Source organism: Phocoena sinus, chromosome 3 (assembly GCF_008692025.1).
Source record: "Phocoena sinus isolate mPhoSin1 chromosome 3, mPhoSin1.pri, whole genome shotgun sequence".
Classification (NCBI taxonomy): domain Eukaryota; kingdom Metazoa; phylum Chordata; class Mammalia; order Artiodactyla; family Phocoenidae; genus Phocoena; species Phocoena sinus.
The window spans coordinates 71,543,981-71,562,332 of record NC_045765.1 but is presented as its reverse complement, the minus strand read 5'-3'; the positions used below and the strand labels follow the sequence as shown (position 1 = coordinate 71,562,332).

Below are 18,352 nucleotides of genomic sequence, written 5' to 3'. Positions count from 1 at the left end.
GCACAAGACACATTGGCTTCTGAGAAGGGTCCACATCTTCTTCTGGATGGGGCACCCTCTGGGGGAAGTTTTCCTTAAACCTCCTGTGACTTAGAACATACTCCACCGGGTAAAGATGTGTCTCTTTACCTTTCTAAAGTTTGTTAGGCACTTTCTGTCTTGTGTAGGTTGTCGAATGTTAACACCCATCCTGTACTAACATGTCTTTGACTAGATAGATGTCCTTGGACCCAGTTGTTCTTTTATTTATTCATTCCTCAAATAACTTTTGTGTTTTCTGTCCTATGCACGCACTGAAGACAGGGTAACAAGCAAGGTGTAGACGAGGCCCTGTTCTCAACGGCACTTACTTACATTCTGCGGGGTGACAGACAAAAGGCAGGCAAATGAAGATGTAAACCAGGTTTTTCCAGGTAGTGATAAGAGGTGACATGAGGCATGTGATAGAGTAACTTACAGTGGATGGGGAGGGAGGGGGGTTTGGGGGATCAGGGAACATTCTTAGGGCCCAGCCATGGGAAAGCCAGTGAGGAACAGTGAAGGCAAGCGCAGCACCCCTGAGTCAGAAATGAGCTTAGCATGGATGAGGAAGAAAAGGAAAACCAATGTGGCTGCATGGGGCAATGAAAATGAGGATGAGGCCAGGGGGCCGGTCAGGGTCAGACTCTACAGGGCCCTGAGGGTCATGGTACGCAGAGTTCAGATTTTACTCTAAGTTCTGTGAAGAGCGCTCACGGCAGGATCCCAATTTTTCTAAAATCCCATTACCTGGAAAGAAGCCGAAAATCATAACTCTCAGTAGAAGAAGGGACCCTAAAAATCATCTAGTTTAAGAGGGAGAGAAAGTGAGAAAGTGCAAATAATAAAAGCAGAAGTGTACGGTGTTGACAGGGGATGAATGTGGGTAAAGGGTATACAGGTGTTCTTTGTACTGTTTTCATTCTTTCAACTATTCTATACATTTAAATGAAAATGTTTTAATTATAAGTGAATTTTTAAAGGCCAATAATAATAATAATAATAATGTAGTCCAAAGTCCATCAGACCTTGGAGTGACTCTTATTATCCTGATGGGGTCATCAGCCTGTACTTTGTCACGTGAGTGACAGGGAGCTCACAGTCTCACAAAGCTGCCTATTCATAAAGGTTAATTTTTGTTCAGCCAAAATCAGTGTCCCTCAAATGTCCATGCCTTACAACTGGCTTTTTCCTAGGGAACCTTAGAGAAGGACCGTTCCTCCTGGGCAAGGGTGCCACTGAGTGTTTGGAGATGGCAGTCACCCTTGGTTTTGTCTTCTCCAAACTAAAATTTCCCTCCACAGTTTTGAGTGTATCCCGCTCATGCTTCTTGCTTTCTTGCGGCTGTCGCATTTACCAGCATCCCTCTTAAAAGTGGCGCACCCAGAACTCCACCCGAGGTTGCTCCCCGTATGGTCTGATCAGAACCTGTCAACCACACAGATCCACCTCAGGACTTAGCACACACCTTTCCTGCCTTCGCTCTTGGGCTACAAAGACAAGACTTGTGCCTCCCCTTCCTGCCTGTTATTTTTAAAGTGTTCTGAGAGGAACAGGAGTGCAAATGAGCCCAGTTGTTGGCCCTTGGGAGCCTCTCTATGAGACATAGAGCCTAGGGCTCACCCACTTCATCCCTGGGCCCTGGGTCAGCTCCACAGTGGGCTCTGAGAAAGGCAGATGATGGCAGGGTGTTTTGTCAGAGGCCTGGGACAGCATTCCTGCACCTTCCACTTGCTCACCGACGCCCACGAGTCTGCCCTAGGAGTGCCCTTCCTTTAGCCAAAAGCACGGATTCCTATTAAAATCTGTATTTCCCTTGACAAGGATAATATTTTAAACTCTTTGCCATCAATTACACTACACTATGCCTAAACTTTTGTGAGAAAAAGAAGTTTTGAAAACAAGTGTGAAGGACGTGCAGATACCATAGGAAGGCAGGAGAGAGGGGAAGAACTAGGAATTAGAAGCTTGAGAACAAACTTTGCTGGTGCTTAGAGCTGCACAGGTGCTACTGAGATCTCCCAGTTATTTCTTACGTGCTCAGCATACCAGGCATTAGGCCAGGTCTTCTGTGCACAGCTTATTTGTCCTCAAAATAATTCTCTGAGGGAGGACCATTATTATACCCATTTTATGGATGAGGAAACTGAGGCCCACAGAAGGCAAATAATTTGTCCAGAGTTCTGCATTTGAAACCAGTTCTGCTGACCAGAGTCCCTATAAAGTTGAGCAACTGAAGAGCAGTTGTAGTCCGAGGAACCACGCACGGCTAGTGGAGTGGGGCAAGGATTAGCATTAGGGAAGTTACGGGTGAAAAATTTGCACCTCTAAAAGGGTGTTATTTATGAAATGTTGGCATGTTTTCTCTGCTTAATTCCTGCTCCTCATGTAGGAAAGGAGGACAGCATGAGGCAGGGAGTGATAACTCTGCTCTATATTTTCTCCGTATGAGGACTAAATACGTATGAGGACTAATACTAAATCGACATATGGTATTCAAATCAAACATATTCAATTTCATTGACTTCGAGCTTCTTTTAATTAATTGGACATTCAGATACACATTTGTTTCAATTCATGGTGCTTTAAATGTCTTGTGATTCTTTCAGAATATGTATCTGCTCAGCTCATTGTATAATTTTCTTATGAAAGAAAGCATATAAATATTAATGCAGCTTTGCATCTAAGAACTTAGATGTGTTGAGGTTGGGAAACTCGGTTATGTAACAGTTATAAATGGCCCTGGAGTGTGTTTGAGAAGAGATCCTGAAGGGTTTTCAATACCTAAATAGTAGAGAAGATCACTTGTCTGACAGTGAGTAAAGGAAAATCATACTTTTTTTTTTGAAAATCATACTTTTTAAACTCAGTATCTGGTAAAAGCTGTTTGGGATGTATATTTAGAAACATTGCAGATTTGCTATACTTTTAGCCCTGTGCCTGCAAATTTTGTGATAAACTTTGAAAATGTATGGTTTTCTAAGATTTTCAAGGATTTTGGCCAACACCGAAAATAATACACTGACATGAAATTTATCCTATTGACGCTGCTGTGACATAGCTGATGATGCTAAATATACAAACCTCCTGTTTCCAATTTTATTAAGGTTTCATGCTAAAAGCATGAAAGTTGGTATAGCAGTTTAAACTGAAAAGCCTGCTGATTAATCCATTTCACGTGACCTAATATAAAATGGACTCAAAGATTCGGGAAACACATTTGCTAAGATCTCAATCAAGAAAATGAACACTTCACCCTGATGCAGCAAAGAATCTAACATTTATGACAAAAATCTATTTAACTGAAGTAAAAATTTACATACAGTAAAGCATGTAGATGAGAATGTTAGTCAAATAAGTATTTTTGCTTTTTCTTTAACAAAATTATAAAGGTGACATAATTCATTTTTTTTAAATAGTAAAAACTACAATTAACCATGCTACCAAAACAAAATTGCTGTATTTCTTTCTAGTATTTTTTTCATGAGGCATATTTTTTGTATGGTTGTCATCATAACATAAGGGCAAATTTTTTTTTTAATTTATTTTTTTAACATCTTTATTGGGGTATAATTGCTTTACAATGGTGTGTTAGTTTCTGCTTTATAACAAAGTGAATCAGTTATACATATACATATGTTCCCATATCTCTTCCCTCTTGCGTCTCCCTCCCTCCCACTCTTCCTATCCCACCCCTCCAGGCGGTCACAAAGCACTGGGCTGATATCCCTGTGCTACGCGGCTGCTTCCCACTAGCTATCTACCTTACGTTTGGTAGTGTATATATGTCCATGCCTCTCTCTCACTTTGTCACAGCTCACCCTTCCCCCTCCCCATATCCTCAAGTCCATTCCCTAGTAGGTCTGTGTCTTTATTCCTGTCTTAGGGCAATTTTTTTTTAAAACATCTTTATTGGAGTATAATGGTTTTACAATGGTGTGTTAGTTTCTGCTGTATAACAAAGTGAATCAGCTATACATATACATATATCCCCGTATCTCCTCCCTCTTGCGTCTCCCTCTCACCCTCCCTGTCCCACCCCTCTAGGTGGTCACAAAGCACAGCGCTGATCTCCCTGTGCTATGCGGTTGCTTCCCACTAGCTAGCTATTTTACATTTGGTAGTGTATATATGTCCATGCCACTCTCTCACTTCGTCTGCTTACCCTTCCCCCTCCCCATGTCCTCAAGTCCATTCTCTATATCTGCATCTTTATTCCTATCCTGCCCCTAGGTTCTTCATAACCACTTTCTTTTCTTCTTCTTAGATTCCATATATATGTGTTAGCATACGGTATTTGTTTTTCTCTTTCTGACTTACTTCACTCTGTATGACAGACTCTAGGTCCAGCTGCCTCACTACAAATAACTCAATTTCACTTCTTTTTATGGCTGAGTAATATTCCATTGTATATATGTGCCACATCTTCTTTATCCATTCATCTGTCGATGGACACTTAGGTTGCTTCCGTGTCTGGCTATTGTAAATAGAGCTGCAATGAACATTGTGGTACATGACTCTTTTTGAATTATGGTTTTCTCAGGGTGTATGCCCAGTAGTGGGATTGCAGGGTCATAGGGTAGTTCTATTTTTCGTTTTCATAAGGGCAGTTTTATCCACTGCTTTTTTCTGCCATTGCAGAATGTGTATGGCCAACGCTTTGAATGAACCACAGAACTTAGGAAAGCGGACCTGCCCCCTCTGTCTGCTTTTAATCCATTAACATTTTGCTTATGTCTCTGAAAGAAAGGATATGAAGTCAATGCGGGGAAAGATAGGAGCAGGGGGTGATAGAAAAATTAAAAATAAAACTCTAGTAGTGTCAAAAATAATGTAAAGGGCTGGCAGTGGCAGAGCTTAAATACAGTGCATCTTTGTCCCCTCTTCTCTCCTTGAACATTTCTTCTTTTTTTTTTTTTTAACATCTTTATTGGGGTATAATTGCTTTACAATGGTGTGTTAGTTTCTGCTTTATAACAAAGTGAATCAGTTATACATATACACATGTCCCCATATCTCTTCCCTCTTGCGTCTCCCTCCCTCCTACCCTCCCTTATCCCACCCCTCTAGGTGGTCACAAAGCACTGAGCTGATCTAAGTCCCCTAGCTCCCTGACTTTCTGGAAGGTTGTAGAGTTAACAAAGTCAGGAATGAGGCAGTACTAGAGGGAGAGCAAAGTCTGGGGAAGAGACCCAGTCTCCTTTCCCATGTTTTGGTTTTATTGGACTCTAAGAAACGTACCTCCCCTGTCAAAACTGGTGGGGAAATCTCTTGGTAGAAATGAGTTCAAGGGAATCGGCAGTAAGGAAGCATGAGAACTCAGAAGTAGAGAGAAAAGCATCGTGGAGGCAGGAAGGGGAAGAAATGAAGCACAGGGACAAGGAAAAACCGGTACTGAAGCAAAGTGCCTTTCACCTTGTGCGGCCCCGCAGTGACTTCCTTCTCAGAAGTCAATCCTGTCATTAGGGAGAAGCGGTTTTCCCTGCCCCATGTTCCCAATCAAGGCAACAGTAGGATTGGAGAGAGGGAGGGTTGTTACTGGCTTTGGATCTTCATAGAGTCTCTGAGAGCACCCCACTTCCTGCTGAAAGTGTATCCTTTTGCTTTTGTCTCCCAGTGGGCAGTTTCTTCCCATTTAAAATGAGCACGCTTTGTCCACATACCTTCTTTGCCCTGACTGTTCCCCTAAAAAAAAAAATCGCTAAAAAACTCAAGTAATAGACACAGAATCCTAGAATCTCATAGTTGAAGGATCCTCGGAGAGAGTAAAGAATTATCTCCAAAAGTCCAGACCCTTCTGTGGCATCGATTGCTCAGGCCCTTGCATCTCACAGTGCATTCCGAGACCGCAACCAGCACCACCAGCATCACTGGGAAGCCTGTTAGAAATGCAGACCCTGAGGCCTTACTCCAGACTCCAGAATCAGAATCTGTATCTTGACAAGCTCTCCAGGTGACTCATTTGTGTATATTCGAGTTTGAGAAGTGCTGACTTAGGCCACCTTTGGTGCTAATCCATCGTCCCTGATGAGGTATCATGTCACTCTGTGCTCAAAATCAAGCAATAGTTCCCTGAGATGGTTCTCAAGATGCACAGTGGGAAACTGTCTTAGTGGGAAATTCTTACGTGGTCCTCAAGCACTCTTCTCCTGGGTCAGCAAGCTTCCTCGCATGCCGCTCTCCTCCTGCTTTCTGCCTGCCAGTCTCATCAAGGGACCTCCTTCGGTTCCTCAGATGTGCTGTGTTCTTTCACGTGACATGTCCGTCCTTCTCTCCTTTCGCCTCCAAGATCACCTCCTCAACTCCCGCTGTTCAGTAGAAATGTAGTGTAGGCCATTTCCATAATTTAAACTTCTTCTAGTAGTCATATGAAAAAATATAAGTAGATGAGATTAATTTAATAATACCTTATATTTATCCCAATAAATCAAAACTATTTGCACTTTGACATGTACCACCAGCCACATTTTAAGTGCCGAATAGCCACAGGTGTCTAGTGGCTTCTATTTGGACAGTGCAAGCCTAGATTATATTAGAACCCCTCTCCCAACTTACTATCTTATCTCCCAGCTCCCTGTACTTTTCCACCTCTTTAAATATCTGTGTTTTAAAAATTATTGGTAATGTAGTTTAATATCAGTTTTCTCTAGTAGACTAAATAAAATCTCTTTTGGGTAATTTTGTTCATTATGGTATCTCCAGTGCCTACTGCTGATGCTACATACACATCTGAGGTAGGATGGATGATTGAATGTGTAAAGAGGTGAAAAGGAAGCCGACTTTTTTGGGTTTTGTATCATAATTGAGCTTTGGGACAGCTGCTTTGCTTCTCTTCATTTGGTTTGACACTTTGATATTCTCTGGATATTTGATTCGTCTTTTATCTGCACCATACAAACACTCTCTAATTATTTCCTGTCTTAAAAAACGAGCAGACAATACTGCTCTGGTGGCTCCACCCTAATTCTCTGCTCCTTTTTCTTCCCACCCCAGGCCCCACTTATAGCCAACATGCTTTAGAGAGTTAACGGAAGCTCAATCTGTAGTCCTCCACCTCCTGTTCACCTTAAATATCTCCAGTATGGCTTCCACCTCTTTTGGGAAGGTCAGAACTTCCAGTTGGTCAAATCCATTGACACTGATGTTCTCATCTTGCTTGGCATTGCTGTGTTATTTGAGGCTATTGGCCGTGCCTTTCTGGAAACATTCTCCTGCCATGGCTTTGTGATACCACCTCACTCCTTGTTTTTCTTCTAACACTCTGACATCTCCTTAGTCTCTTCTGCAACTCCTCTCCTTTCTCTACTTGACCTTTATGTATCCAAGTGGTATGGAAGTATTCAGTAGGATCCTTTCTCCTCTCAATCTCTAAGTCTCTCTGGGTTGATAGCTCATTCGTTCTCATGGCTTCAGATGCCCCCTACTTGCTGCTGCTACTCACCTCATCACTCTAGCCTCCTAATTAATGACCCACTCGATATCTCCATTGGATGCCTTGTGGAATTATGAAGAGGAATTCTTGAATCCCCATCCCCAACCTGTTCCTTCTCAGACCCCCCTCAGCTATCAGCACTCAGTTTACTGAAACATCCACTCTGTGGCCGAAGCCAGGATTCTGCCTCTCCCTCATTTCCACCTCCATCTATCAGCAGGTCCTGAGTCGTCTGTGCTCAAAGGTTATCCCCATCTGTCCACTTATCTCCATCTCAACAGCCCCCAGCCAGGTCGGGCCACCTTTATGTTTCATTGGGTTAACAACCATGAACTAATACTTTGACTTCTTTCTTCACCATCAATCCTTGCCATCCCATATTTCCCCCAGAGGAGGCACAAGGATGTATTTTTAAATGTAAAGCAGAGCGTTTCATTCTCTGTGAAGCCCCCCTAAGAATACCTCATTTCACTTAAAATATAACCCAAACTCCTTTCTGTGGTCCATAAAACCCTCAAGTGAGTTGGCCACTGACAGCCTCCCCCAACTTCATCTTTGATCTCCTTCACCCTAGCTCACTCTGCTCTAGATAGAAGAACTATGGAACCTGCCAAATTCTCTCCTGCGTTAGGCGTTTGAGAATGGGCTTCCTTCTACCCATATCTTCACAGAATCGTCTTTTCTCTTGTATTTTCCCCCAGATCCTCATAACTGTCTTCTTCTCACCCTCAGGTCTTGGCTTACGTGTCATCTCCATGATAAGGCTTCTCAGCTGTTCTCTATTCCAGGACCCTACTTGTTTCCACCAAAGCACTCTGCATTTTGTAATTTCTCATTCATCTGTATACTTGCTTGACTATCTGCTTGCCCCATAAGGACGGTGATTATGTCTATTTCATTCCCCTCTGTACCCCTACAGCCATGTGCACAGAGAACATTCAACAGATGTTTGTGGAACGAGTGGACCCTGTAAGAGTCTTTTAGCATTCTGCCAATTACTTTAGCACTTCTGAACAAGCTCTGTTGTATTCCTATATGTCTTGCTTATATTGGAAAGAAATTGCCACCTTTAGCCAGTTGAAAGAATTGGCAGCTGAAATCAGTACAAATTTTCTGTGATAAGATGACTCTAAATTTAGGCTGATGCCGCTAAAGATGAACAAAGTAGGGAAATTCTTCCACTCAACTGTTTCTAAGAAACGTTGCTAATTAAAAACCATTTTCCTAATGTTACCGCATAGCCAGTGGTTACCAAAATCTCGGCAGAGAGTACAGTTTGGGATTTAGCTTAAAATGAATCTGAAATGAGTACAACCAGGTTTTACTACTGGTTTCTGGAATTCCATTGCCTACATGTGACCCAAATAGAGAAAATGTGAATTGCATGTTTAGGGAATAATTTTAATTTTGATAAGGCAGTTCTGCGGTGTTATGGAGAGAAAGTTGGAGTCAGGGAACCTCAGTCCTGGTTGAGCAGTCAGCATAGTATGTAATTTTCCACATAACACTTGAAACTCCCTCAGTTCGCATTTATTTTCAAGTGAGAATACGGAAGCACTGCTCATCCATCCTCCGGAGTTGTTGTAAAAACGTCTAGTGACATCATACACTTGACTTGTGGTCAGAAACATAGGAAGTTTTATGCAAATATATTGTATTCATAATTTTAATGATGGAGGACATTTTAGGAAAATTCTAATTAATAAATAACATTTGGAGGAACTTTTAAAACACACGTAAGTGTTTTGGTTTTTTTCATTGTTTGTAACAGTGCCTGAGAAGCGTGTACCGAACGGCAGTAGGAAAGGAGGCAATGCGGCTCTGCCAGGCTCTGTCCTGCAGGGGCCTCTATCTGCACTTTGCTGCGTCCCTGCACCTGCCCTGTCCTCTCTGCAGCCTGTAACGGAGAACTCCACCCGGCCACCAGCTTGCTTGGGTGGACCCCACGGGGCTGCCCAGAGGAAGAGGAGGCTGCAGGCTGGGCTAGTTCTTCCTCCCATTTCTCCTCCCCTCCAGACCTTGAGGCGCGTCCCTCTCAAAGTGGGACTAGGTTTCATACACTTACCACTTTGTTTCTGGAAAATAGAATTCATTTAATGTTTCGTAAAAAAATAAAACACTCATGCACCCTAAAGATATATACCCCCTTTACTCTTCTTGTGTCTAAAGTTGTATTCCTAATGTGGATACATGACTTCACATCGAGGAGGAAAAGAAACATTTTACTGACGGCATTCTGGGAGCCATCTGTTGGAGCTGGCTAGTAGAGGGTAGAGGATAGGGATTTTTCAAACCTCCCCCATCTGCCTCTTGTTCCCTTAGCAAGGAGCAGTATCTTGGTGTTTCCTGCCCTTGACAGATCAGCACTGTAGAACATTGCCACCTTCAGTTAAAACTGGTAAGCGTGGTTCTGCACTTTCCAGAAACCACACTGAGCAAGTTCTCCCCTGTTTCCACACTTCTCTGCTTGATGAGTCTCTGTACCATCCTTGGATGTGTATCTCTCTCTATAATTCAGCACTGAGAGAGGAAAAAACAGAAAGGAAATCTGGTAATGGGCCTGGAGTGGATGTGAGACTTAATCCACTCAAGAGGTTTTGCTGATGTCAGAGTGAAGGTCAGCATGCTTTTTAGGTGACGAAATAACTTTGAAACCATGTGCTTTCTTCAGAATCACTCATTTGTCTTCTATGGGAACCATACTTTCAAGGCCCAAAGGTTTAAAGTTGTCAAAATATTGAGTCTGATTTCATGATAGAACATGCGTCTTTGGAGAAGAAGTATCTTTTCTACCCAAGGTAGTAAGGGCTTTTCAGTATTTCTGTGAGTTTTTACACAATAAAGAAATGGGTGCAGATGGGGTACAAAGTGATGTGAGCAGGTCTTGACATTTCTGGGTTGGGCTGGGAATTAAGAAACTTGGGAAATTATGAAATTGGGAAACTGGGAAATCTGACTTTCTACAGCTGCTTTATATCAGTAGCCACTTAGGAAGTTTAGAACCACATCAATGAATCTTTTCCAGTAATATTTTAACATCTCAATGTGAATAAATCATTGGTTGATATTTTTATAAGAAAGTCCTCTGTACTTGCCCTTCAGCCTCACAACACCGTCAATAAAGGGTCTGTGACACCAATGAAAGGGATGAGCAAACAACTCCATGGGAGCATTTCTCACACCCACTGGCTCTTCCCAACATCATGGCCTGACACAGTACCCCAGATTCAGAGTTAACCCAACCCTTTCTTGGATCAGGTTCCAATCTAGTCTCCAAGGGTGGTACAGAAGAGCACCCAGCAAGTAGTCTTCACTCAGGCTCCATACCCATCTTCTTGTTGTCATGAGATAAGTATACCTGTCACCACGCCTTAGAACCTGAAGTGTTTGTGATGAGTAAGCCCACGATGGATTTCATTTGCATCGGATTAAGGAAACTCTTGACTCTAGCATTGACCCTCCTAATCTTTCACAACGTCCCTCTCTTAGGTATAAAGCTGGAAGGAAATGGAATCCTGGAGAACTTAGAAGTCATGTCCTTGAAGGTGCCTGCGTTTCCAGCAGCTGTAGATGTGAAGTTCATTGTTGTGTACATTTTAAGGCAATTACAGCTAAAGCTGACCATTTTGTTTCTCAAGGAAAATAGTATTCCTTTCACTTCTAACAATAAATAGTAGGAAAACAGTATTTTATCCTAAAGACACATCCTTTTCTTCCTCTTCTTGATGTCTAAAGCTAATTTTCTAATATGGACACAAAACTCCATATTTAGAAGTAAAACAGGCATTTTGGGAGCCAGCACTGACGTTCAGTCTTGAAAATTGGATCCACCGTTGCAATAGCAAACTGTACATTATCTTCCTAAGAAAATACTAATGTATCAGTCCCAAGAGCCAAAGAGTTGTTCTGTGTCAGCAATCAGCTTAGCCTCATAATTATAAATTTGTGAGGATCTGTTGAAATACATGGATCCAGAAGAATTATAGTGTTTCATAGTGAGTCATTCAGAATAAAGAGCCCTGTTATTTGTAGACATTCCATACAGTCATAGAAATTTAGAGGTGGGTCAGGTCTTAGCAATCATGTGTCTAACCCCTTTATTTTACAGATGAAGAAGTTTTGGCTTAGAACTTAGGAAATACATGAAAATCCTTTAATATGCAGCACATCTTCAATAGCTTTACCAAGACTGTCTTTGAAATATTCAACACACTCAGTGTGTCCAAAATGTGGCGAGAGTGACTCATTGTGACAAGACTCATATTTATTTAGTATACGTTGCATCTTTGGTCTAGCATATTCCTTTGTTCCTTCTTCCCCCCTCTTGCTCCCTCCCTCCTCCTTCATTCATTTATTCTTTAAAAGATTTAGCCCTTGAGCCCCAATATCTGTGAGATGCTGTGCTAGACAGAGGGCTGGTTATAAACACAAGGAGGTTCACGAGCCATCTTTGCCCTTGAGGGACTCTCAAGAGAGAAGGTGAGACAGATGCATGAGTGAATTGTTGAAACAGAGCTTTATAAATGCGTGACTCTAGGTATGGGCAGATGTATCTCAGCACACTGAGAAGCAAAGGACAACAATTCCCTGGGAAAGTCAGAGGAAATGCACCAAGGAGGAACACCTGAGGAGAATCCTGGCAGATGAGCTTCCATCTCAGGCAGAGAAGGCAGCAAAGGTGTCGTAGGAGAGGGCGAACTTGCCCAAAGGCAGGAGAAGAGAAGGAAGGACTTGGGGTATCCAGAACTGTGTGAGTTTAGCAATGGAAATGCAGAGAAAAATTAGTGACGTGGGAATGGTGGTGCTGAGACGAGAAGATAAATTAGAAAATAAATAAAAGAGCTGATAGCTACCATGATAAAGAATTTAGCTACTATCCTGAAAGTCAGGGTTTCCCAAAGCTTAGTTGTTTAAGTATTATTTCCACAACCTCTCTTATTTTTGTTTGACCTGTAAACCACTTGTACTATTATTTTTAACTTATTTTTCTAAAACCATTTACTTTTAAGCATATTTGTTTTTGGAAGAAACTTTATGTCAGTGTTGTAAGTAAAAAATCAATGTCACTTGCAGTAAATTCAAGGACATCATTAAAATGAATGTGATGAAAATAAAGCATTTCTGCTAACTCTTTGCTTATGAAAGTCTCTGAGCTAAAGGCCCACAGTTTCATTATTCTGAAGGGAGTTTGTAAGTCTGGGAGAGTAGTTAAAGTCACTGTAGCACCAAACTGAGAGTCCTTAAATTAATTAAGAGGAAGAAAGAGTTGAAAGGTATATAGCTTGCTTACTCTCTGAGTCAGGGGGATTTATGGTTCCTGTGCACCACCTTAGATGCTGCAGGGGTATGTGTCCCACATAGGGGGAAATATTGTTTTAGGCAGTACAAGGCCTCTTCAAGGTTTTTGAACTAAGAAGTGACAAAATCAGACTTATCTGAAGAGGGGATGACTCAGGATCAAAAGGGAAACCAAAGAAGAAAAGAAACCCTGCAGGGGCTGTGGAAGGGTCTAGTCAGTATAATAAGATGAATAGAGGGACCAGATTAAAGAAGGATTTAGGATCAGGCTACGTAGGAGTTGGTACCTAAGGGATGAGGGACAGGGATGCCTTGGAGATGGATTGCTTGGGAGGCTGCATACATGGTCATGTGATTCAGGCCAGGTATATGAGGAATACGTTTAAGGAAGACAGAGTAGAGTGTGTGTGCACATATGCGTGTGTGTGTGTGTGCGCATATGTGTGTGTGTGTGTGTGTGTTTTGGATGAGGAGGGGGAAGGCAAGAAGCAGGTGATGGTAGGGGTGATAAGACCCCTGGATCAGAACATGCTACCTGTTACACATAACGTGCACATCCCAGGCTCACATTAAATGCTTGTTGAATAAATGGTGACCTGTGGATGGTCAGCAGGCAAATGGAAATACCCTGCTGGAGATCAGAGACGTTCCAAATGCCAGTTAGATTGGAAGAGGGAACTGTGGTCTACAAATCAGCCTCGAATGCATTGCCATTTACCTACTGACCATTTTAGAAACTTTGTGCCATAATCAGGTAGACAGGTTTAAGGTATATTGGGCATGTTTATGTTCATAAGATGTTAAAAATGAATCCACTCACCCAAAAAAGTCACTGAGAACCTACTCATGTAAAGCAGTTTGCTGGGTGCTTTGAGGGATAGAGAGGTAAATTAGACACAGACTCTTCTCACAGAGCTTGTCAAGATCTCATAAAATAATCGATAAAATTTTCTGGGATTTAAAGTTTAACATGTGAAGTATTTATTCATGATTTCCAGGAAACAACTTTAGGCTCAAAATCTTCCTATAAGCCCTAGTTAGTCTGATCTTTGTTTCCATGCATTATAAGCAGTGTTTCATGGGGTCGGGGTAGAACAACAGTATAAGTGGAATTTTTGGTAGACTTACAGAATCGGAAGTGAAGATCTTGCCTGTCATTAAGGACCCTTTTACTTGTGTTGTACTTAACATACCCATTTTCCCAGCTTAGGAGAAATAAACTAATTGCGTTTTATCTTTTATATATATATATATATATATATATATATATATATATATATATATTATTGTCCTTCTCCTCAGACAGGTATATGATATAGTAATAAATTAGAGCATTCTCACAAAAAAACTGTTATCTAATCCACTTTTCATAACTGGGATTTTTTTTCCAGGTAGTCAAGACACAGACTGGAAAGCACAGATTTCCCTCTCAGCCTAAAAAAGAGTGATAGGTTTGAATAAGGAGGACAACAAGCCTAATGTTGATGCCCCTTCTTCAGTTTCTAGGCTCTTCTGTGGAAAGAAGTGTTTTCATAAGACTCAGACAGAATTCATTTCCATAGAGCATTCTTAATGGCTCCTGTCAGAACAAAACAGCTGGGAAACATATGGTATCCATTTCCCTGTATCACTTGGAAAAAATTTCACATGTAAATAAAGCCAACATAAAAGAGTAGCCCTTTGAACCCATGACCTTATACGATACATAAATATATTGGTACAATGCTCTCGTTGTATTGGCCCACTAAGTTATGTGGCTTTAAAATTTTTATTGCATTCTGAGATGCACATTATCAAGAAGTTTCCAAAAAATGAAGGTAATTGGAAAATACCAGCAAATACTATCCCTAATAATATATATGTATCTCAGAAATGTTAAGAAATATATATTTTTTTTCCTACTCTATTTTAAGGTTTTCAGAAAATTGATGGATAAAATTTAAGGCATATTTACATTTATAAACTCTGTGTCCACTATTTTTCTGTTGGTTTAAATAAGTAAGTAACCATATATTCTTGAAAGGAAGAGAGAAAGACTTGGCAAAAATTTCTGGCAGGCCTTAATGTTTTTAGCTTTACATTTTGAGGGAGAAAGGGACATATAAAGGATAGAAAGACTTTTAAATTTATAATGGAACAACAGGAATTAGTCTTTGACTTTGCCTATTTACATTTCATAAATAACTAGAAAATCTAGCTCTCATTGGTGATTACCACTCCTCTGAGTTTATTAACAGGACTTTTGTCTCCTGTGAAATTAAGCCGTAAATCCCTGAGAAGGATACTCTTTGGGCATTTAAAAAGAAATGTAATGCGTTGGACAAAGAGATTCAAATTCAAATACTAGCACTTGTTAATTGTCTGCTCTGTGCCAAGTACTGTATACAACTGAGAACCAGAGCCAGCAGAAGGCAAGAGAAGCAGCAGCTTAAGAGCATCTAGACACCTTCCTTCCCTTCTGGAACATTCTCTGTTAATACCTGTTTCTTACTGGACAGAATCCAGGCCTCCCTCCACAGCTCACAGTATTGTCTTATATTCCCAAAAGTCCTCAGAGAAGGACCGCTTCGTGCAGACCCTCTGAAACCACAAGCAAAATTGTGGTCCATTTGGAGTAAAGAACTCACCCACCAATAAATAGGTACATAGCATTTAGGCTTAGAACACTCACTCTCACCTCCTTATTTTGGTTCCAGAACTTATATGAATCCTTTTGGAACACATAGCAGTAGGATGAAGAATGACCAAGGGTCTAAATTTGGGGAACGTTTCATAATTTATATCCTGCTTTCACCCCAAGAATCAATGGTAGCCAGGGACTGTTGCAGAAGTTACAGACCTGAGTACACCCTCGTCTTAGCTCCTTTACTTTTTGGTTGTGCTCCATAGCAAAGAACAGACACAAACACATGCTTTGGGGTTAAGTACTTCCCACCTGCTGTTGTTGCAGAAGAGGAGAGAGCAATGGGAGATGCCTAGTTAGAGGGCGTGTCCTGAAACCTCACGCCTTTGATGGGGGATGGTGTAACCTCAGTGGGAAGGGAGTAGGAATCTGTAAACTGGTGGGCTGCAAGCTACCAAGAGTGCGGGGTCATCTTCGCAGTCAATGGAGTGTCCCAGAGAGGAGGTGGTGTCATCGAGGCTGAGGGAGGAAGGGGCAGCCGGTCACATGAGGCCGCTGCACTGCAGGAGGAGGTGGTGCTTACCTTTCACCTCCCGTTACACTCCGTCTCAGCCAGGCACTCGGACGCAGACTATACAGTCTTCATCTAAACTTTGCAAGAAATGAGAAGAAAAATAAATAGTCTGCCTACTTCACCCTCCCTTTGCACCTTCCTTCTCCTCTTTCCAAATGACCAAGGGCAGCAGTGACTCTTAAAGAGCACGTTCCCGTGTGAAGCTAGTGTATTATGTTGCTGTGTCATATGCCAGAAAGTACTGTCAAATGCCCGTGAGTGATGGTTGACTGGAATACTCAGCCTGTGGTGGGATGAACTCAACCATGGCTTATCTCCCATGGTCCAGTCAGTCCTGACCACTTCATTCCTTCCTGTTCTTTCCCTAATCCACCTAACAAATCACCTAGGGAATCACCCAATAGGTATCAGTTTAAGTTTGCCCAGTATTAAACCATTTATCCCTTCTTTCTCTGAGACGTCATCGTAAGCTTTCAGAGTATACCCGTGCACGTGTGCACATATGCACGTACATCCCTTCTCTCCCTGGATTAGTTTGGAAGTTCGTTTAACACAAAGGATCCTATCCTCCAATTCTCGTTTTCAGGGTGATGGCAAGTATCAAAGTACTATCAAGGAGGTGCCACCACCCAGGGAATAAACCTGAGTATCTGTCTGGGTTTGTTTTCTTTAGCTGTCTGCCTTCACTATTATTACTACTTGAATTAATTTTGAGCCAATATGTCATAACTTTCTTTTACCATTGACTGCTTTTCAATGGTAAGTATGAACTGTTTGTTTTATGATATGCGTTCTCTCTTAATTCATCCCCTTTGAGCTTCGTCCTTAATTTGTCACAGGCTTCCTTGAGCATTACTTGAGTGGACCATGTCTGCCTGCATGGCCACGCTATTTTCAGTGTTTCAGATAGTCCCCTATTTTAATTTACTTTAAAAGAGTTTTTAATAGTCCCCTCTTTTAATTTATTTTAAAACAGTTTCTAGCTCTAGCTGGAATTGCAGTGTCTCAACTCTTATTACAAACACACAGAAGCCCACGGGAATCGCCGATGTATACAGTAAGTTCCGCCCAGTGAAGCGAGTGTCCCCACTGAAACATCAGCCAGAGACTCTGGAGAACAATGAAAGTGATGACCAAAAGAACCAGAAGGCAGAGTACCAGAAAGGGGGTGATTCTGACCCAGGCCCCCAACCTGAGGAGCTCAGCCCCAGAGATGGAGAGAGCAGCCCTCAAAGTAAGAGCACGGAGCCCAGCCCCTTGCTGGGTGAACTGGAGCATTATGACCTCGACATGGATGAGATTCTGGATGTGCCTTACATTAAATCCAGTCAACAGCTTGCCTCTTTTGCCAAGGTGACTTCAGAAAAAAGAATTTTGGGTTTATGCACAAGCATCAATGGCCTTTCTAGCAAAGCCTGTTCTACAGGAAATGCTGAGAACTCACTGTCCAACATGACACCATTTTGTGTTCTCTCTCCTGTGAAAAGCCCTCACTTGAGAAAAACATCCTCTGTCGTCCGTGACCAGCAGAAGCTCTCCACTGAAGAATCCGAGAGTTCTCCTCCTCTGGTTAAATGTGGCTCTGCATATGAGCCTGAAAACCAGAGTAAGGACTTCCCAAATAAGACCTTTAGTGAGCCTCATGGTCGGAAAGTTGACAAGGCAATGCCAGACTGCCAGCTCAGGGCCTTCCATCTGCAGTCCTCAGCACCAGACCCCAAACTAGAGGAGCAGATCGGTGGCATGAACTGGACCGGCTCCCAAGGCCCAGAAGAAAGGAGTGAGTACCTGAAAAAAGTAAAAAGCATCCTGAACATCGTTAAAGAAGGGCAGATATCTCTCCTGGTAAGTATGAATTAATTCCGTATACATACTAACAGTCTAGAGACTCCAGTTTTATCAGCTCCATTCATTAGTAACAGAATGATGATGCTTCTGTTCTAATTTTTGTTCAATCTCTTCTTGTGGCTTTGGTTGGGAGATGTGACTTTTGAGTTTTAAAATTTTAAGTTAGGTGGTTAGCACAAGGAAAAACAATTGGCTATAGAGGGGAGTGTTATTTCACTTGAAGTTTGCCTGAATTCAACTGGAATAAGGACACAGAGTCTAAAACAAAAACAAAACGAAAAAAGCCCAGCACTTTCTTTAATATGAATCTTAATGTCTTTCTTTTTTGCTTTTCAAATGGTTCCCAACGCTCTCACTCAGTTATTTGTGGGGATGTCAGTTCCTTGCTGATGGGGGACCTGCCAGAGACATGAACAGAGGGTCTTCTGTTTTATCCTGATCATTATTCAGAAGACTTGGACCAGGATGTTTGAAAGCATTCGCAGATAGAAACTTACCCTAGAGCTTGACTGCCCTCTGACCCACATGGAGTTTTTTTTAGTTCCAGGTCTGCATGTCT

At 41.8% G+C, this 18,352-nt stretch overlaps 1 protein-coding gene across 1 annotated transcript in view; it reads left to right on the top strand.

The window, feature by feature from the left end:
* Positions 1–18,352, top strand: part of SNCAIP (synuclein alpha interacting protein) — a 149,021-nt gene that overhangs the window by 92,506 nt on the left and 38,163 nt on the right. Inside the window, exon 4 of the mRNA XM_032627002.1 lies at positions 16,922–17,790. Within this exon, the coding sequence (XP_032482893.1) occupies positions 16,922–17,790 (869 nt within the window). The remainder of the gene's footprint in view (positions 1–16,921; positions 17,791–18,352) is intronic.